Source organism: Schistocerca cancellata, chromosome 5 (genome assembly GCF_023864275.1).
Source record: "Schistocerca cancellata isolate TAMUIC-IGC-003103 chromosome 5, iqSchCanc2.1, whole genome shotgun sequence".
NCBI classification, from domain to species: domain Eukaryota; kingdom Metazoa; phylum Arthropoda; class Insecta; order Orthoptera; family Acrididae; genus Schistocerca; species Schistocerca cancellata.
The window spans coordinates 764397600-764419417 of NC_064630.1; the positions used below are offsets into that span (position 1 = coordinate 764397600).

Genomic DNA, 21818 nt, shown 5'->3' on the forward strand with positions numbered 1-21818 from the left:
ACCGTCGCCATGCGACGCCTCATTATACATTAATAATTATTTATAAACAAGTATTTGCCTTCTGGCTGAAAGTACACTCCTGGAAATGGAAAAAAGAACACATTGACACCGGTGTGTCAGACCCACCATACTTGCTCCGGACACTGCGAGAGGGCTGTACAAGCAATGATCACACGCACGGCACAGCGGACACACCAGGAACCGCGGTGTTGGCCGTCGAATGGCGCTAGCTGCGCAGCATTTGTGCACCGCCGCCGTCAGTGTCAGCCAGTTTGCCGTGGCATACGGAGCTCCATCGCAGTCTTTAACACTGGTAGCATGCCGCGACAGCGTGGACGTGAACCGTATGTGCAGTTGACGGACTTTGAGCGAGGGCGTATAGTGGGCATGCGGGAGGCCGGGTGGACGTACCGCCGAATTGCTCAACACGTGGGGCGTGAGGTCTCCACAGTACATCAATGTTGTCGCCAGTGGTCGGCGGAAGGTGCACGTGCCCGTCGACCTGGGACCGGACCGCAGCGACGCACGGATGCACGCCAAGACCGTGGGATCCTACGCAGTGCCGTAGGGGACCGCACCGCCACTTCCCAGCAAATTAGGGACACTGTTGCTCCTGGGGTATCGGCGAGGACCATTCGCAACCGTCTCCGTGAAGCTGGGCTACGGTCCCGCACACCGTTAGGCCGTCTTCCGCTCACGCCCCAACATCGTGCAGCCCGCCTCCAGTGGTGTCGCGACAGGCGTGAATGGAGGGACGAATGGAGACGTGTCGTCTTCAGCGATGAGAGTCGCTTCTGCCTTGGTGCCAATGATGGTCGTATGCGTGTTTGGCGCCGTGCAGGTGAGCGCCACAATCAGGACTGCATACGACCGAGGCACACAGGGCCAACACCCGGCATCATGGTGTGGGGAGCGATCTCCTACACTGGCCGTACACCACTGGTGATCGTCGAGGGGACACTGAATAGTGCACGGTACATCCAAACCGTCATCGAACCCATCGTTCTACCATTCCTAGACCGGCAAGGGAACTTGCTGTTCCAACAGGACAATGCACGTCCGCATGTATCCCGTGCCACCCAACGTGCTCTAGAAGGTGTACGTCAACTACCCTGGCCAGCAAGATCTCCGGATCTGTCCCCCATTGAGCATGTTTGGGACTGGATGAAGCGTCGTCTCACGCGGTCTGCACGTCCAGCACGAACGCTGGTCCAACTGAGGCGCCAGGTGGAAATGGCATGGCAAGCCGTTCCACAGGACTACATCCAGCATCTCTACGATCGTCTCCATGGGAGAATAGCAGCCTGCATTGCTGCGAAAGGTGGATATACACTGTACTAGTGCCGACATTGTGCATGCTCTGTTGCCTGTGTCTATGTGCCTGTGGTTCTGTCAGTGTGATCATGTGATGTATCTGACCCCAGGAATGTGTCAATAAAGTTTCACCTTCCTGGGACAATGAATTCACGGTGTTCTTATTTCAATTTCCAGGAGTGTACAACGTTATTAGTGTGCCGCTTAATACCGTCACATTGATTAAATATCTAGACGTAAAGTTGGAAAACGATGTAAAATGGAATGAGCATGTCATATTCGTAGTCGGGAAGGCGAATTCACGACTTAGTATTATTGGGAGACTTTTGGGAAAGTGGAGCTAGCTCCTCTATAAAGGTATAGAACGCTAGTGCGACCCAAGTGTTTGGGATCCCTACCGGGTCGGATTAAAGGAAGACATCGTAGCAATATCAGAGGCAGGCTGCTAGATTGATCATCAGGCTGCTAGATTGATCAGCAGGTATCACAGAGGTGCTTCGCAAACTCAAATGTGAATCCCTGATGATGCTCTCTTCGCGACGCAGTATTGCGGAAATTTAGAGGTCCTGCATTTGAAGCCGACAGCAGATCGATTCTACTGCCGCCGACGTACGTTTCGCACAAGAACTACGAAGATAGGATGACAGACATTAGGGGTCACACCGAGGCTTATAGACAGTCGTTTTTCCCACGTTTCCGACTTTGATGAAGGTCGGATTGTAGCCTATCGCGATTGCGGTTTATCGTATCGCGACATTGCTACTCGCGTTGCTCGAGATCCAATGACTGTTAGCAGAATATGGAATCGGTGGTTTCAGGAGGGTAATACGGAAACGCAGTGCTGGATCCCAACGCCCTCGTATCACAAGCAGTCGAGATGACAGGCATCTTATCCGCATGGCTGTAACGGATCGTAGTCCGCAGCTCGTGGTCGTGCGGTAGCGTTCTCGCTTCCCGCGCCCTGGTTCCCGGGTTCGATTCCCGGCGGGGTCAGGGATTTTCTCTGCCTCGTGATGACTGGGTATTGTGTGATGTCCTTAGGTTAGTTAGGTTTAAGTAGTTCTAAGTTCTAGGGGACTGATGACCATAGATGTTAAGTCCCATAGTGCTCAGAGCCATTTGAACAATTTTTGTAACGCATCGTGCAGCCACGTCTCGATCCCTGAGTCAACAGATGGGGACGTTTGCAAGACAACAACCATCTGCACGAACAGTTCGACGATGTTTGCAGCAGCATGGACTATCAGCTCGGAGACCATGGCTGCGGTTACCCCTGACGCTGCATCAAAGACAGAAGCGCCTGCGATGGTGTACTTAACGACGAACCTGGGTGCACGAATGGCAAAACGTCATTTTTTCGGATGAATCCAGGTCCTATTTACAGCATCATGATGGTCGCATCCGTGTTTGGCGACATCGCGGTGAACGCACATTGGAAGCGAGTATTCGTCATCGCCATACTGGCGTATCACCCGGCGTGATGGTATGGAGTGCCATCGGTTACACGTCTCGATCACCTCTTGTTCGCTTTGACAGCACTTTGAACAGTGGACGTTACATTTCAGATGTGTTACGGCCCGTGGCTCCACCCTTCAGTCGATCCCTGTGAAACCCTACATTTCAGCAGGATAATGCACGACCGCACGTTGCAGGTCCTGTACGGGCCTTACTGGATACAGAAAATGTTCGACTGCTGCCCTGGCCAGCACATTCTCCAGATCTCTCACAATTGAAAACGTCTGGTCAATGGTGGCCGAGCAACTAGCTCGTCGCAATACGCCAGTCACTACTCCAGATGAACTTGGTATCGTGTTGAAACTGCATGGACAGCTGTACCTGTATACGCCATCCAAGCTCTCTTTGACTCAATGCCCACGCGTATCAGGGCCGTTATTACGGCCAGAGGTGGTTGTTCTGGGCACTGATCTCTCAGGATTTATGCACCCAAATTGCGTGAAAATGTAATCGCATGTCAGTTCTAATATAATATAGCTGTCCAATGAATACCCGTTTATCATCTGCATTTCTTCTTGGTGTAGCAATTTTAATGGCCAGTAGTGTATATCAATGGGGCAAGTTGAATATTTGTGCAAGTCCGGGATTCGAACCTGGGTCTCCCGCTTAAAAAATGGCTCCGAGCACTATGGGACTTGGCATCTGAGGTCATGAGTCCCCTAGAACTTAGAACTACTTAAACCTACCTAACCTAAGGACATCACACACATCCATGCCCGAGGCAGGATTCGAACCTGCGACCGTAGCAGTCTCTCGGTTCCGGACTGAAGCGCCTAGAACCGCTCGGCCACGGCGGCCGGCCTCCCCCACTTACTAGTCAGATGCACTGACTCCTGCACCATCTTAACAGAATGGACACCACAGCCACAGAAACTACCCCAGCATGCCTCCTATCAGACCAGATTCTCAACTTGCACCACACACTTTTGATATCCTACCTCTGCTCATTAATCTCATTACTCGAGGCATCTCGCTGATTCCCATAGAAGTTCGAACTTGGTGTGCATCTGTATTGAAGGTATCACTGGCCTTCATTGCCTTAATAAAATATGTGGTGTACGTTTTTTCAGACCTGTCTGGGAATTTTGAAAGGTGGTTTGCAAATATAGATCTCCCAAACCTTCCTCCAGAGTCAGTCATTGTGATTGACAATGCTCCATACTATGCCAGATTGGTGGAAAAAAACACCCGCATGGTGTGATACCGAAGTGAGAATGTCGAAATGCCTGCAAAAGAGTCATGTTGTCTATAATGAGAGCATAAGGACTAAGTTTTGTTCACTTTAATTCAAGAACGTACGCCTGCTAAAAACGCGTGTAATTGATGCAATGGCAAAAGAGAAAGGCCACACTGTTGTCTACTTACCACACTATAAGTGTGATTTGAGTGCGGTAGAATTGGCATGTACAGAAGTAAAACGGATCTTTATGGACCACAATATTTCAGGGGACACATCCAAAGATAATCCGTCTAAGACTGCAAGGTATGTGATGATGATGGATCAGAGAGGAATATAATGAGAGAGGAATAAGGAATATAAAAGACGGATTCCAAGTGATTTATGTGTACATACAATTCAGTGTTATATTATGTGAATAAATGTTCAAAATTTTACTTACTCTCTTTTTACTGCCACAATGTAAATTTTACTACTAGTTCTTTTTAATTTAGAATTGGCTATGAGAACGGATATGGGACTAGCAGCAATAATCACCGTCATTCAACATGAAACTATCAATTTGGATTTCACGAACGCTGAAAGCTTTTGTTACACCCCTGCCTCACTTTCATAGCCACAGGACATAACAATAGACAGCTGCTATGTCGGCGGCTAATGAATCACACTGTCAGTGCACATGGAGCAAAAATCGTATGTAAACGCAAGCGTGTTGCCAGCACTGAGTGACATTAGTGCGTCCAGTTCCTTCCGCTCTAGCCCTCACCCCTTGGTAGCCCATGCGCTGGGGGTCGGTCAGTCTACTCCCAGCACCTCCCCTCAGTATTCCTTCTTTCTGTTGTGAAAAGACTGTAGAAACTAATACGCGCAAAGAACATATAGCAAAACAGAAATGCTATTTCAAAGTGCAAACCACTTATAGCAAAACAAAATCACTATTTTGCAGCAAGTCTTAAATTGTTGTGGAGATCTCTGGTTGTGTAAATGAAGAGCCTTTCAAGTGTAAATATTTCCATTAGTACACAAATCTTTTATGTCAAGTATATGTTACTTGTATTTTGTACCTATTTATCTAATCAGATGACATGTTGAAGACACCAAGTGTAATAATTATGTCGCCTGATCCGCGCTTGATAACCGCGCGGTCTGGGGGGGCCTTGTCACGCTTCGCGCGTCTTCCCCCGTCGGAGGTTCGAGTCCTCCCTCGGGCAGGTGTGTGTGTGTTGTCCTTAGCGTAAGTTAGTTTAAGTTAGACATAGTAGTGTGTAAGCCTAGGAACCGATCACCTCTGCAGTTTGGTCCCATAGGAACTTACCTCAAAATCTATTAAAAATCTAAGTCCCTGTAGTGGCATCGTTTATGCATAAGTAACAGTTAGGCTGGAATTTACAGTCAGAGACTGAAAGGAGTCACAGAAGATCAAAGTTTTTGTTATCCACAGCTGGGGGTTTGTTAGGCTTACATCTATTACATGTTATAATTAAGTAAATGTTGAAGTAACACATTGATAATGAATTAAAAATGTGCAGATAGATGCACTCTTATACTATAAACAGATATATCTACTCTCAGCCTAAGAAGAGGAAAAATTGTTGGTTTTTGGGTGGATCTACTGACTTTTGCGGATCAGGTAAGACAATTGTTCATTTAGAAAATACCAAAGAAACATGCCAAAAACTAAAAAGCAAAGTTTTGGCTGCGTCAGGATTGTGGGTTGTTGCGATTACATTTGTTTTATGCTATAACTAAGTAAAGGCTGCAGTAATACATTGATTATTCTTCAAAAAAATGTAGATATATATATCAGAATTCGTTCTTCATCTTGTGAGCAGGCCGTATTCCTTAGCTGTCCGCCCCGATAGCTGAATGATCAGCGTGACGGACTGCCGTCCTAAAGGGCCCGGGTTAGATGCCCGGCTGGGGTGGGGATTTTCTCCGCTCAGAGACTGGGTATTGCGTTGTCTTCATCATCATTTCATCCCCATCGGGCGCGCAGATCGCCCAATGTGGCGTCGAATGTACGAGGTGCATTCAAGTTCTAAGGCCTCTGATTTTTTTTCTCCGGACTGGAAAGAGATAGAAACATGCGCATTGTTTTAAAATGAGGCCGTGTTCATTGTCAATACGTCCCAGAGATGGCAGCACCGTACGGCAGATGGAATTTTACCGCCAGCAGCGAGAATGAGAACTGTTTTAAATACTTAAAATGGCGACGTTTTCCTTACTTGAATAGCATGCAATCATTCGTTTTCTGAATTTGTGTGGTGTGAAACCAATTGAAATTCATCGACAGTTGAAGGAGACATGTGGTGATGGAGTTATGGATGTGTTGAAAGTGTGTTCGTGGGTGTGACAGTTTAATGAAGGCAGAACATCGTGTGACAACAAACCGAAACAACCTTGGGCTCGTACAAGCCGGTCTGATGACATGATCGAGAAAGTGGAGAGAATTGTTTTGGGGGATCGCCGAATGACTGTTGAACAGATCGCCTCCAGAGTTGGCATTTCTGTGGGTTCTGTGCACACAATCCTGCATGACGACCTGAAAATGCGAAAAGTGTCATCCAGGTGGGTGCCACGAATGCTGACGGACGACCACACAGCTGCCCGTGTGGCATGTTGCCAAGCAATGTTGACCCTCAATGACAGCATGAATGGGACTTTCTTTTCGTCGGTTGTGACAATGGATGAGACGTGGATGCCATTTTTCAATCCAGAAACAAAGCGCCAGTCAGCTCAATGGAAGCACACAGATTCACCGCCACCTAAAAAAATTTCGGGTAACCGCCAGTGCTGAAAAAATGGTGTCCATGTTATGGGACAGCGAGGGCGTAATCCTTACCCATTGCGTTCCAAAGTGCACTACGGTAACAGGTGCATCCTGCGAAAATGTTTTGAAGAACAAATTCCTTCCTGCACTGCAACAAAAACGTCCGGGAAGGGCTGCGCGTGTGCTGTTTCACCAAGACAACGCACCCGCACATCGAGCTAACGTTACGCAACATTTTCTTCGTGATAACAACTTTGAAGTGATTCCTCATGCTCCCTACTCACCTGACCTGGCTCCTAGTGACTTTTGGCTTTTTCCAACAATGAAAGACACTCTCCGTGGCCGCAGATTCACCAGCCGTGCTGCTATTGCCTCAGCGATTTTCCAGTGGTCAAAACAGACTCCTAAAGAAGCCTTCGCCGCTGCCATGGAATCATGGCGTCGGCGTTGTGAAAAATGTGTACGTCTGAAGGGCGATTACGTCGAGAAGTAACGCCAGTTTCATCGATTTCGGGTGAGTAGTTAATTAGAAAAAAAATCGGAGGCCTTAGAACTTGAATGCACCTCGTAATAAGACCTGCACCAAGGCGGCCGGACCTGCCACGCAAGGGGCCTCCCACCCAATGACGCCAAACGCTCGTTTAGCTACGCAACACAACACAGCAGAACATTCACTTCAGAATGATTATGTATGGAGCATTCTAGAGTGCTGAGTTTGGTCGTGGCCGGACGAAAAATGAGTAAACCGGTGTCAACCGACTTCTGCCAATTCAGGACTAGGGAAACATCACTCTTCTCTTTGCGAACAATGTGTAAACATCATCTTTGTTTACAGCATGTAACGGTTTATATGTCTTGTATTACGACCACTGGAAGTATTCTCTCTTAGTTAATTTATTTTCACATTTGCATTTATGTTCAGTCTTCAGTCAAAGACCTCCGCAGAGTCTTGATCTGAAATAGTGTTTGTTTTTTTCTCTACTAGAAAGACACGCAGGTTACCCCTAAAGTGTAAAACAACACAAACATGTCATAATACACACTTCCACCAGATGTGGAGGTTTAAACCTTTGAAACGCATTGTAGAAATAAATAAACAGTGACTGGTAACAGTTAAGTTCAGATGGTTCAAATGGCTCTGAGCACTATGGGACTTAACAGCTGTGGTCATCAGTCCCCTAGAACTGAGAACTACTTAAACCTAACTAACCTAAGGACATCACACACATCCATGCCCGAGGCAGGATTCGAACCTGCGACCGTAGCAGTCGCGCGGTTCCGGACTGCGCGCCTAGAACCGCGAGACCGCGGCCGGCTAACAGTTAAGTTGTTGTTTCATTGGATGTGAATAACGGTAGAGGTAAAGCCTAACCTAAAATGTTGGCATTTAAATTTACCATTTTATTTATCAGCAAGCTCCTGCAGAAAGCCTTCTTGTAAATTTACGGATACCAAGAGACGCAGTAAACAATTAAAGAAAATTTTAGAGCCTTCTTGCTAATTTACAGATAACAAGAGACGCAGTAACCAATTGAAGAAAATTTTTAGATTCTCCTTGTATACCAGGAGTGGCGTTTTAAAATGTCTACTATATTGTTGCAGGTGAGAAGTAAATCTGACGCACACCTTAAGCTTGCTGTTGAGCACTGAACTTGGGTTGTGCAGGCTGCTTTGGAAGACAAAAACTGTTTCATGTTTTTCAAACTGTTGTTTTAACAGAAATGTAACCATAATTAACTTTGAAAACCTGTCCCGCCCGCATCTCGTGGTCGTGCGGTAGCGTTATCGCTTCCCACGCCCGGGTTCCCGGGTTCGATTCCCGGCGAGGTCAGGGATTTTCTCTGCCTCGTGATGGCTGGGTGTTGTGTGCTGTCCTTAGGCTAGTTAGGTTTAAGTAGTTCTAAGTTCTAGGGGACTGATGACCATAGATGTTAAGTCCCATAGTGCTCAGAGCCATTTGAACCATTTTGAAAACCTGTCCATGACAAAGATCAACAAAATGCTAGGAAAATTAAATGTGAAAAATTAGTGTTGTCTTGCAGACAATGGGCGATTTGATTCAGGCATAAAATGAAATGTCATTGCACTGTAAATTTATGTAATGCACCAACAAAGCAAGGCAAGAAATAAGAGCAGCTCTCAGCATCTGCTTAAAAACTGAAAGAGCTGCGAGAAATGCGTGGACAGGAAAGCAGATTATGGCTCAGCCTACTGAGAAAGATTGTCAGCTTGAACGGATGTTAATTCTCGTCTTGGAGGCATGCCAAACATGGCGTGTGGAACAAACGCTGCAAGTTAACCGCAGGAAACGAAGTAGACGATGGACGCATTAGTTAAAAAAATGAAAATTAAGGAATTCGGCACTGGACAAGAACGAAAACTGACTGACGTCAATGCACAGAAGGCAGCATGCAAGACAGTGTGCGACACAAATTAACCAGTGTCTCAATAGAGGTAAATTACCTGGGTAAATCACGTGGCCCCACAAGTCGAATTGTACATCACTCCAAGAGCAAAACCACTAGCAGAAAAACAAGTGAAGAGGGAAGAACACTGAATGCTACCGGCAAAAAAGACACAATGTTAAGTTTCAGTGCCGGACTGCAGCAAAAGCGTTCGGAAGCAGGAGCTGTGTCAGTATTCCACTTATAACTAAAATTGTGGACAAATACCTAACAAATATCATTGTCTAGCATTTAATCAACAAACTTGGTACACTCTTCCAAAGTGAGGTTTTGAGAAAATCCTACACCACAAGTACAGTGTTCTAGTAGATCGTCTCGTCACAAAAGGAAACTATCCATTCAAAGGGCATTTTCTATCCAGATACGTGTAATGAGGACTTCTTGCCACCTCATTGGCTGGAGGAAGTTGGGTAGATGGCGTCAAAAGCTGCAGTTTGCTGCCCCTCACTCCCAGTCACTCATCCACTCAATGACGTATAACCCTGTACCTCGACAGGAGGGTCACAACCTATAGCTGTGCTACTATAGTTAAATTCTTTTATCTTGGCGGCTTGCGCATGCCCGCCCAGACGTGGGAGATGGCTACGTTGCCAGTAACAAACAACGCACACGCCAAGAGAAGCAGCGCCGTCGTGTAGTATAGTGCGCAAACTTACGTTTAGGGGGAGTGCGCATTTTATGAAGTAAAGCCACCACGGCCGCATTAACCCTTTCGCTGCTACAGAGACATGCTCCCCGCATCCCGCGCTGCGCGCAATTTTGTCATCACTGCACTGCTCGCCTGTGCAGACACATGGTGTTCCGACTGCTTTGACACACTTATCATTCGATTTCACAAAAACTATTTAGCCCAAGAATTTGATTTTTACACATCTTCTTGACTGATACCTCCCCCCCCCCCTCCCCCATAAATGACTTAATTTTGTCTTGATGTTCAACGCAGTTATTGTGCAGCATTAAATGTAGTAAACTATTGCACGAAATTTTAAAGAGTTTGCAGAGGTAAAAGTCCATAGTGTATACTTTCCGTATGGTCGATTTTAGTTGCCACAATGTTGAGAATGAAATGTGGACAAAATACCTAAATTTCATATAAAATTTACTGTATAACAATATCTCATTTAATTTAATTACGAGATAGGTGTCGTATGTAATACTGAGAAATATGCCGTCTTTCGCGACTGTAATAAAACTTTTATTTATACCAGAGTCATTTCGCTTTTTTCTAAAACGTCCTGATTAAAACAAAGTTGGCGAAGTACACAAAACTGAATTGTGGACGTAATAAAACATAGAAACTAAAATATATTGTCAGTGAGGTGCAGTGCGCATACAATTTCCGTTTGTTACAACGGACAGTAAATACTTGCCAAAACATAGATCAGTCGGTGAAAACATTGAATATGATGTTGCCAAAGCAGCGAAGCAAAGAATTGCGTCAGACAATCGAGTAGCTCGGCAACGTACGAGCCGAAATTCTGATCTAAATAACATTTTAATACTGTCGCAAAAGAATATATCTCAATATGAATAGTAAAACAGCGACTGCGGAACAGAAGATATACAAACAAAACAGATAACATGAATATTGTATGTGTGCCTTTTCATTGTTTTTAATTGTTGTGAAAAGAAATATTGGGAGGACAAAATTAGAAAAACCGAAAACTTATTATGATTATAATGAAGAGACAAAGCACTAGAAATTTCAAAAAATTACATTCAAACGAATAAAATTCATGAAGCAAGACACTTCGATATTGTTTTTAAATAAAGAAAATATTAAGCACTGCACAAGGTTTGAACTCAAAACCTTTCACTTAGCAGTCAAACACCTTAACCATTGCACTATCTTTTTTTTTAAAAAAAAGTCTCATCTGCTCGGGGCGGACGTCGCGAGACACCCGTTTCAGTTCGTCATTGATCCATTAACTCAGCTTTTTTATTACAGAGGTCAGCTAACCCTCTGACCGAACACGCTGAGTTACCGTGCCGGCATCTATCGGAGCTTAGCATTCAACAGAATTCCTGGAGTACTCTAAAATAGCACGCGAAATACCGACAAACACTGTTGGTATGACTATGAATTACTCACGTTTCGACGAAGTACAATAGGAAATAAACAATTACCGCTGTTCTTTATTGCGAAAAAAGCGGTTCGTGAGAATGATACAAACACCTTTCCTTGCTATCGCCTGAATTAGGAGGCTTATTGCTTGTTTGGTTTAATTAATTAATAGAATATGAAGCGATTGGTATAAATAATGCTTTTTCCAAACTCTCTATAAAAGAGTCTGCTACCAAGACATTGCTTATGTTCAATTACTTTCTTTATGACTGAACGTTTCTAAAACTGTAGACACTCGTCCGTGCTCTACACTGCAGTCGAGCTCTGGCAACGTCGTTTTCTGTTCATTGGGTGACTGTGTTTTGTGACGTCAGATGCGCCGAACGAACCTAATCTCGGCCGCCGTCGTACATGGCGCGCGCTTTAGGTGCTGATCACGTCTCCACTTCGTTTCTTTGAAGTCGCGCGTGTTCTGGTATCCAGAAAATATCACCCGCTTCAATTTGGCCACTGTTTCTATGACAGACAGACAATACATCATAAGACATTTAGAATTTCTTAAAAGGGAAAGTCAAACTTAAAGAATGCCTAACTGTGCAATCTTGGAATGATAATTATTGTGAAAACATCATTATTATTATTTATTGGTTTGGTGAACTAAGTACCATATGAAGTAACTTATGTCTTCTTTCTTTTCTCTTTTCTTTCTTTCCTGTAGCTTTTCATTATGTCCCTATGTCGTTCTCTTCTTCCTTCTGTCCGTATTCCAACTGTCTTTTTCTTTGTTTTCTTCTAAGAGCCCTTGACACTTTTTATTTTTGCTCTGAACTTTTCTTCTTCTCCTATTTCTTCTTCCATTGTTCTCATTTCTCTCAGTTTTGCTTCAACTCATTTGATTCACATCACTGTTTTTCTGGGTTTCTTTCAAAGAATTTCAAAATTCTTTTTGTTATTCTTTTTTCATCTTTTAGCTGTCCATAGAATGTAACTCTTCCTTTCCTCGTTGTATCTAATATTCGTTCTGTTCTTTCAAAAAACTTCTTTATTACTTCTTAATTTCCATTTTCCTTTGTCATATTTTGGTCCCACAATTTTCTTCATTATTTTCCTTTCCTTCTTTTCCATTAAACCTAAGTCTTTGGCTGTTTTTAATGAAAGGCATTCTGAAGCATAAAGGTACTGCCATCTAATGTCAGTATTACAGTACTTGAGTTTTGCTTTTATGTATAAAGTTTTCTTGTTACGCATGTTTTTTTGTTAACTGAACAGCAACTTTCATTTTCCTTGCCCTTGCTACGTTAGCGTCTTTGTCCAAATAAATTGGCTTATTACACTAGTCAACAGCCGTTTTGCATCTGGGATGTGATACCTCAACTAGTATGTATTTTGGTGTGTATAATCCGAATATACTTTTCAAAATGTTCTAGCACGTACCATTTTTGAGCTTTTAAAGTTTTTTTTTATTTTTCGTATTCAGTGTTTCGCTTTTTGCTGTTCTCTGTTTTGATGTTTAATTGTTTGTTTTTGATATACAGAGGAGAGTTAGAAGATCTACAAATCGTCAGTAAATGGTTGGTGTGGTAATCTAGAGATGTGAAAGAGATCCTCAGTGAGTGCTTCCTGTGAAATATAGCGCAAACTTTTTGTGTTTAAAACTTACGCTAAGAAAAATGGCAACTAGTAAATCTCGTTGCTGTCTAAACCACCCCGACAACTTTTGTTATGTGTGTGGTAAATTCACTCCAAAAGCCAAAAGGAAACCAATCACTGATTTCGTTAGGAAATTTTGATTGTTCTGTTGGTGATCAAGATAAAAATTTTGCACCTCACATTACTTGCATAGCCCATTCTACAACCTTAACCGAGTGGTTGAAAGGAAAATGCAGAGCCGTGCCATTCGCTGTTCCGATGGTGTGGTGTTTGCCTAATGACCATTATTCAGACTTACAAATATTTCGGGACATTCAAGCAAAACTAGACATAAAATAAAGTATCCAAATGTCTCTTCAGTGCAACTGCCTGTGCCCCATGATGAGGGGTTACCTGTTCCTGTCTGTAACATGAAACCCACAGAACCAGACACCATGTCAAGTGAATCAGTAGGCATTGGACATGTAGAAGTGTACTGCCCTCAGTATCATGACACTTCGCCTCAGCTCTTTAATCAAAAGGAATTGAACAATTTGGTTCGCTATCTAAAACTTTCGAAACAGCAAGCTGAACTCTTGGGGTCGAGACAGCAACAACGGAACCTTCTAGCTCCAGGGACAAAAATTTCCTGTTTCAGATCAAGATGTGCTTCCTTCGCTCAATATTTCGATATGCAGAATTCAATGTGTCTATGTAGAGATGGGTGTCAATGGTCTGATGACGCAGCTAGGTGTGCAATATAACCCACAGGAGTGGGGACTATTTATTGACTCCAGTAAAACCAGCTTGAAAGAAGTACTACTGCATAATGGCTATGGTACCTTTGTCTTACGCAGTAGACTTGAAAGAAACTTATGAAACCATGGCTCTACTGTTAGAGGCAATCAAATATAAGGATCATGAATGGCAACTTTGCTGCGATTTAAAAGTTGTTGCACTCCTTACAGGTTTACAGGCTGGATTCACGAAATACTGCTGCTTTTTGTGCTTTTGGGACACCTGTGACGCCAAGAAGCACTAGACAGTCAGGGAATGGCCCATAAGGAAGTCATATGTTCCCGGAAGCGTAAATGTAACAATACCCCATTGGTTGAGCCCGATAAAATCATTTTGCCTCCTCTTCATATCAAGTTGGGCCTTATCAAGAACTTTGTAAAAGCTTTGGAGAAAGAAGGAGAGGCCTTCAATTACTTAAAAGAAAAGTTTCCCAAATTAAGTGAGGCAAAGCTGAAAGAGGGTATATTTGTTGGACCGCAAATAATAAAATTGCTGAAAGATCGAACCTTTGATACCAAACTCACAAATATGCAAGTAGCTTCTCGGTCGTCTTTTAAAGCATCTATGAAGGGCTGTTTGGGTAATAGAATCGACAAAAACTATGTTACTATTGTGAACGATCTGTTGGACAACTATAAGAAATGGGGTGTAGAATGTCGCTTAAAATTCACGTTTTACTTTCTCACCTTGATTTCTTCCCGGAAAATTTGGGAGCCGTAAGCGATGAGCATGGTGAACGCTTTCACCAAGACATTCTTACCATGCAACACCGTTACGAAGGCCATTGGAACCCTTCGATGATGGGTGACTACTGCTGGGGTTTGTTAGGGAGAGTGATGAAACGGCAAACAAAAGAGCTCCGTCGTTGCATTTTTCAAAAACTAAAGCGATTAAAGATGAAAATATCTTCTGAAATAATATGGACCTTTCATTGGCATCATGTCCATATACACATACGAAATAGTATTGATTTCAAACGTTCTGAATGTATATTTTTGTTTGACTTGATTGTGTCCATTTTCGCTGTTACCATTTTTTATTCTTCTGTGTATCTAGCAAAGGTGACATCATAGAGAAAACTGATTTTACCAGTGTATTCAGCACCCCAAAACTAGGTAAAAACAACCCATTTACATATCAGATGCAGAAAAAAGTATAAATTTGTTAACTAGTGTTATTTCATCTTGATCTTTAATTCTTCCATAATCAGTTTCCACGTATTTTGATGCCTCCTTCACACCTTTCGTACACTCTTTTTCGTCAGAAAACGTACTAAAGCCTGCTACTGAAGCTGTCTCCTGTAGGAGATTCATCTGTATTGTTCCATATTGAGCATTAAAACAAAACAGAATAAATAATATCTAAGCATATTTACAAGGTAAATAACATATTATTAATGCCAATTATATTTGAGGATAACAGTATTCCTCATCATAGTGAATGTAGCTTAATATTAAAAGAAGAAAAAATTCTATGAAACTACACAGAGACAGGAAGAAAACAAATACACAAGGGTACACAAACACATAGTGGGATAACACAAAAGGAAAGGACAGGGTTTGTTTTCAGTGTAACATTTGGTACTGCAGTCCAACCCAAAACTTCATTCCATATATCGTCCCTCTTATTTCAACATTTGCTCCAGCCAAAAAAACATCCTATCCAAGCATGCTTTCTGTATTCTGTTCACATCCTCTTTCAAAAATAGTTTTTCTCCACTAGACAGTATCCTTTTTTTTTTGCCCAAACCATTTTCATATAGCTTCTCAATACATTTCTTCCATATCTGGAGTGGTTAAGGCGACCATTCGCAGTAAGCGGGAAATTCGGGCTATAGTCACAGACTGAAATAAATTTTCATACGTCTATAGTAAACCATACAGCAGATGTGATACAGTATTCACAGTCTGCGAATATATTTCATAATTTAATACGGCTGTAAACCGTCAGCAGTGTTTCTTCCTCTAGATTTGCACGCTAAAAAAATGGTTCAAATGGCTCTGAGCACTATGGGACTTAACTTCTGTAGTCATCAGTCCCCTAGAACTTAGAACTAGTTAAACCTAACTAACCTAAGGACATCACACACATCCATGCCCGAGGCAGGATTCGAACCTGCGACCGTAGCAGTCTCGCGGTTCCGGACTGCGCGCCTAGAACCACTAGACCACCGCGGCCGGCTTGCACGCTACCATTGCTATTATTAAAAAATGGAGACATAAAAATATCATTCATTTTACAAACCTAAATAACAGGTTAGGAAAGGAGAAGGTACAGACCATAGTTTATTATGAGTAACCATCCTCGCATTTATCTCTAATGAGTTGAGGAAATCACGTAAAATATCAATAAGGATTGCTGGACCATATTAACTATTATTCTTCATTTATACCATATGTCGACATCTAGATCTACATCTGCATACAGCTCTGTAAAGCACCATATGGTGCATAGCTGAGGGTACATTGTTCAACTACTAGTCAATCTCTTTCCTATTCCACTCGCAAGTGGAGTGAGGGAAAAACGAATGTCTGTATGCCTCCGTATGAGCCCTAATTTCTCTTATATCGTATTAGTGGTCTTTTCGCCAAATGTACTTTGGTGGTAGTAGAATCGTTCTGCAGTCGGCTGCAAATACCTGTTATCTAAATTTTCTCGTGAAAAGAAGTGGGTATCCCTCCAGGGACACCCATTGGAGTTCACGAAGCAGCTCTGTATTGTATGGAACAGGTGACCTAGAAACGACGGAGAGTCTTCGTCCCCGCCGTAGCCCACAGTTGTACACAACCCCACCGGCGCCCCACACCGAACCCAGGGTTATTGTGCAGTTCGGCCCCCAGTGGACCCCCCTGGGAACGTCACACACCAGACGAGTGTACCCCCAATGTTTGCGCGGTAGAGTAATTATGGTGTACGCGTACGTGGAGAAAGTGTTTGCGCAGCAATCGCCGACATAGTGTAACTGAGGTGGAGTCAGTGGAATAAGCCCGCATTCGCCGAGGCAGATGGAAAACCGTCTTAAAACCATCCACAGACTGGCCGGCACACCGGACCTCGACACTAATCCGCCGGACGGATTCGTGCCGGGGACCAGCAAGGCTTCCCGCCCGGAAAGCAGTGCGTTAGACCGCGCGGCTAACCGGCAACATAATTGCGCGTAAGGACCAGGAATTGGGGCTCATACGGAGACATACAGGCAGTCGTTTTTCCCTCGCTCTATTTGCGAGTGGAACAGGAAAGGAAATGACAAGTAGCGGTGCAGCGTACCCCCCGCCACGCACCGTGCGGTGGCTTAGAGAGTATCTACGTAGACGTAAATGTAGATGGACCAACAGTAAGCTATTGCAGCTCCACTTATTTATTAGTAATAATAGACAGTGTTGTGACTGGAATAAGGTTGACGGTTGTAACGGAACATATTAAAGGCTTTACTGTACCGAAGTATGCGATACCCTCCAAATTCAACCAGTTTAACGAGTATTTATGATTATAGAAAAGTTATTGTGTATGTTAACAGTGATTGCATAAAATGTCTGCATAAACAGTCAACCCATTAAATTATACTGAGTAACTGACCCACACAAAAGTTTATATCACTTGATCACTGATACAGCAAATGTCATCTTGTAAAAACACTAAGTTCATCTTAAATAATTAATATGAAGTACGAAAAATAGTGGCCAACTTAGGTATTTTGGATCTCCTTAAATAAAATTCACCCAGTGAAACCTATTTGTTCACTAGGAGCGTTTTCACTCAGTATTCACGTAAGCAATCCTATTTTAGACGAAAACCAATGTAATTCTTAATAATTCATGTTATTTACTTATTTATGCAAATTAGAGAAGTCAATTGACAAACTTCTAAAAAACGGCCTTTTGTAACAAAGAATTATTCTGTCAAGTCAACAAATCTGTCTGTCATTTTAATAACATGTTAAATTATGTCACTCGATGCAAATTAATAACTTTTCTGCACAAATTATGATAACAGATGTACATGTGACTTATAAACTACATCTCTTTTTATTAGTTCTTTGACAATGTTATAAATACGAGCAGCAAGAAGGGTCGAGAGGCAGTCGGAATGTCACTTTGGTAAAGTGTGTTTGTGTGTTATTGTTTGAGGTGGATAAACAATGCAAAGAACATGTAACGGAAGTACTACTTTGTGTTGAGTCATGGTCTTTGGTGGACAGTGGGATTAAGATGGCCACCAGAATAATAAATATTTGAAGTTTACATATTTGTTGGTTTCGCTCGTTCTTTATCATCAAAAGCACATAAAAAACACGGGACCTTATGTTTTTAACCCTAGACAACCAGATGTAGAGCCAGCATCAGCATCGAGAGACAGCAGCGATCCAGCAAGTAGCAGCGATTACTACAACACAATGCATTTTAATGGCGCCAACCTAACATCAAGTGCTAACAAGCTCCGTAAATGGGAGTGAAATAGTGCGATTATAGCAATTAGCAATATCTACGACCAGGCGACCATTACACGGTCTAACATTCAGGACTATGGTAATTAGAGCAGCGATACCAGTTAATCGACAGAAGAAGAAGTTCGCTAGTCTGCAGAAGAACATGTCGGTAGCTTCATTTGAGGATAATTTACGAACTGTTATTAACCTGTCTGATAAATATTTGACTGAAGTTGAAATTTCTGTTCTAGCCAAAGGAGGCAATTTCGCTGTGACGCCGTTGAAACTACCCACGGAAGATATTATAGCAAATATTGAGGCAGGGATCAGTCAGCTTACACAGCAGTCGGCTGATGTTATTAAGATGCAAACAGCTAGAATTTTACATACGTGTAAGCCACCTAACAGTAATTTGTCGCAGGCACAAAGAAAGGCGCTGAGGAATATCAATGCGAATAAAAACATTGTCGTTCGTATTACAGACAGGAGTAACGACACAGTCATGACGCGGAGTGAGGACTATCATGGAAAGATCAATAATATTTTGGATCCCACCAATCATAAAAAAAGGCTTAAGAAGGACCCGACTACGAAGATTTTATAAAGTGCTAATCGAGTGGTGAAAGTGTCTTCACTCTCCTCTGACGATAAGAAACTACTCTGCAAAACAGAAACGTACCCGACTAGGCTCTGTGAATTACCCAAGGTGCACAACACACAGATTCTTTTGAGGCCTACAGTGAGGGCTATAGGGTCTGCCACCCACGAATTAGCTAGATACCTTGTCTCACTGCTGCAGCCTTATGTTAGTGGAACTGATAGTATTGATTGGCGACTCCATGTTGTCTTGTGCACTACGACCAGATAACAGGTATACTTGAAAAAAGAGACAGCATTGGTCGTATATTATAGTCAGTCTATGTGATTGCCGTAAGCTTAGTGACAACAGTGCATCCTAATTTAAGTTATACAATATAGCACTGAAGATGGTCACTCAGTGACAGAAAATCGATTTTGCGATAGTAAAAAATATACGACCAATGCTGTCTCTTTTTTCAAGGAACTGATAGTCATATTGAAAATTCATGCCATTTCACTGACAAGTTAAAAGAAATCCGCGCGGACCAAGGTGATATCCTTGTTAGTTTTGATGTTGTGTCGCCATTTACCATGATTCCAGAGAAGGGAGCTATCTCACGTATAGCTGACATTTCTCCAGAAGATACTGTGGGATTATTCAGACACTGCCTCACCATGACTTATTTTCAATACAATAATGATTTTTATGGACAGATTGACACTGTGGCTATGGACAGTCATCTTAGTCCAGCTGTTGCCAATTTGTTTATGGAGAACGTTGAACAACAGGCGCTGCAGACTTCCAGGAAAATACCAGCGAGGTGGTACCGCTACATCGATGATACTTTCGTAGTACGGGCGAACAGTGCAGAGGAACTGGATGCCTTCCTGACACATCTCAACTGTATCAGTCCGCAAATACGATATACTGTGGAAACGGAGAGTAACATCCAACTGGATTTCTTGGATGTGTCTGTTATCAAGCGAGAGGATGGGACGTTGGGCCTTAGGGTACACAGAACAGCCACGTATACTGACCGTTACCTCCATAAAGATTCTAACCACCATCCGAGACAGAAAAGAGGGGTGATTAGAATATTGACAGATAGGGCACACAAAGTTTGTGAACCGACTTACTTAAAAGACGAGCTTGAACATCTACGGTCGACATTCAAGAAGAATGGTTATTCTAACCACTTCACCCTTGGGAGAAAATCAGGAGCGATGAGAAATGACGACCGCACAAAGGGAAGTTTTCCTTCCGTTTGTCAGAACGATTACAGATCGCAGTGGGAAAGTGTTGAGCAAGTACGGTGTGAAAACTATCTTGAGACCCACCAGGAAGATGAAAGAATGTTTACGATCGGCAAAAGATACACGACGTCCTTTGGCTACACTGAGTATACATAAAATTTCTTGTAGTTGTGGACTGGAGTATATTGGTACCACAAAAAGAAGTGTTAACACACGCCTCGTTGAACACAAGAGGAATTACCGCCTCGGAAATACGGATAAATCGGCCGTAGCGGAACATCTATACCAAGAGGGTGACCATGAAATAAAGTTCATTGAGACGAGTGTCATATCAGAAACGTCGCATTATAGTTCGCGTACATATAGAGACGCTACTGACATTTAGAAACACCATAATAATTTTAACAGAAAAGAGGAAGGTGTTAAACTAGATACAATATCAACATTGCAAAATAATAATGATAATCGATTACTGTCAATCGAGAATGCTGGCATTACCAGCGATAATCTCGTAGCCGACGTCACGTGATAGACTGCGGTGCCCTCTGCTCTGCCTATATACTCGTACTCGGCACTCCCTCGGGTTGTGGTTGCAGTTCGCCATTTTACCTCTAGAGATGTCTCCCGTAGTCAGAGAGGAAACGTTAGGAGAATGTTTTATACATCGACCACGGCCTACTAGCTCTGAAGTTTTAAGTGATGTTAGTACCAGCCGTGAAAGCCATTGTCTGATCGAACTACCAAGTTTTTTTTTCCAAATTTGACTCGATTTTGTAATCACTGAAATAACGTCACATACCCCCTGAACCAATGAAGTTTACGTCGTTTCCTCCACCCTCTCTGGATGCTTCACATTTTTTATCAGGCAGTGTACTTTTTATATGAAGTGGGATCATATCTTGAAACAGTGTATATCAGCCACAGAGAATATTTTTAACCCAAAAGTAAGCCATAACATCATTTTGTTTCATGAAGCTCTTGTAGACCCCTATTTAAGAAAACTACAGATTCCTCCAACTGATATGTGAGATTATGAAACAAGTGTCTCACTACTGCACCTCTATAAAAATAGAGAAACGATCTTTAGGTTACGAAAATATTCTTAAGCAGTGTGTAAAAAAAGTGTGTAGAGCTTTACAACGTACATTTTCAATTGTTTGACACAAAATGTGAAGGACGTTAGTGACAAACAAAATGTTTTCAAACCCAATCAGAAGGCGTATTTTAGAGAATATCGTGCGATGTTAGTAATTTAGATGCATTCGATTACGTAATATTAACGAAAACTCACAAAAAATGAACTGGTAAAAATGAGTACCGCAAATATTAAAATAAAGATTTTCTTAAATGATTCCAGAGGCGAATGCTGGTCTCGTTCACACTAAAACGTCACGATGGCGGCGGAAATGTACTGACCGACTCGGCTTCGAGCGATACTCACCAAGGCAGAGAACAAGACAGACCCTCATCGCGCGACTTTGGTACCAGATGTCACCGCTGTTTTATACAGCGGCGCTGGCGTAGCTTCAGCCATTCCCCGCTCACTGGTCACGACCGTGGCTATTCTTGCGCCAGCTTACGGTCCCCGGGCGTGCCTTATCTGCAGACCTTCTAGCAGGACAAGCGCCGATGACCAAAAAGCTGGCATTTCTAGCAACCTGCTGCTGCTGGAGATATATGTGCCAATACCAGAGTCAAAAAGTTAACACGTCAAAAATGTTCAACAAGGAAAGACAGGAAGAAATATTAAAGTTTTACAGCATCAGGTACTAGACGTTCGCGTCTTAATGGGCTTGTTGTCTGCAATCAAATACTCCTGTTGTTTC

At 42.9% G+C, this 21818-nt stretch overlaps 1 protein-coding gene across 2 annotated transcripts in view; it reads right to left on the bottom strand.

The window, feature by feature from the left end:
- The window catches only part of LOC126187615 (uncharacterized), a 55454-nt gene extending 33909 nt beyond the window's left edge, over positions 1–21545 (bottom strand). The window contains exon 1 of one of the 2 annotated variants that reach the window (XM_049928809.1): positions 21434–21545. In XM_049928809.1, the coding sequence (XP_049784766.1) occupies positions 21434–21461 (28 nt within the window). In that variant the 5' untranslated portion in view covers positions 21462–21545. The remainder of the gene's footprint in view (positions 1–21433) is intronic. The other variant, XM_049928808.1, reaches the window with a different exon arrangement.
- Positions 21546–21818: the final 273 nt, after the last annotated feature.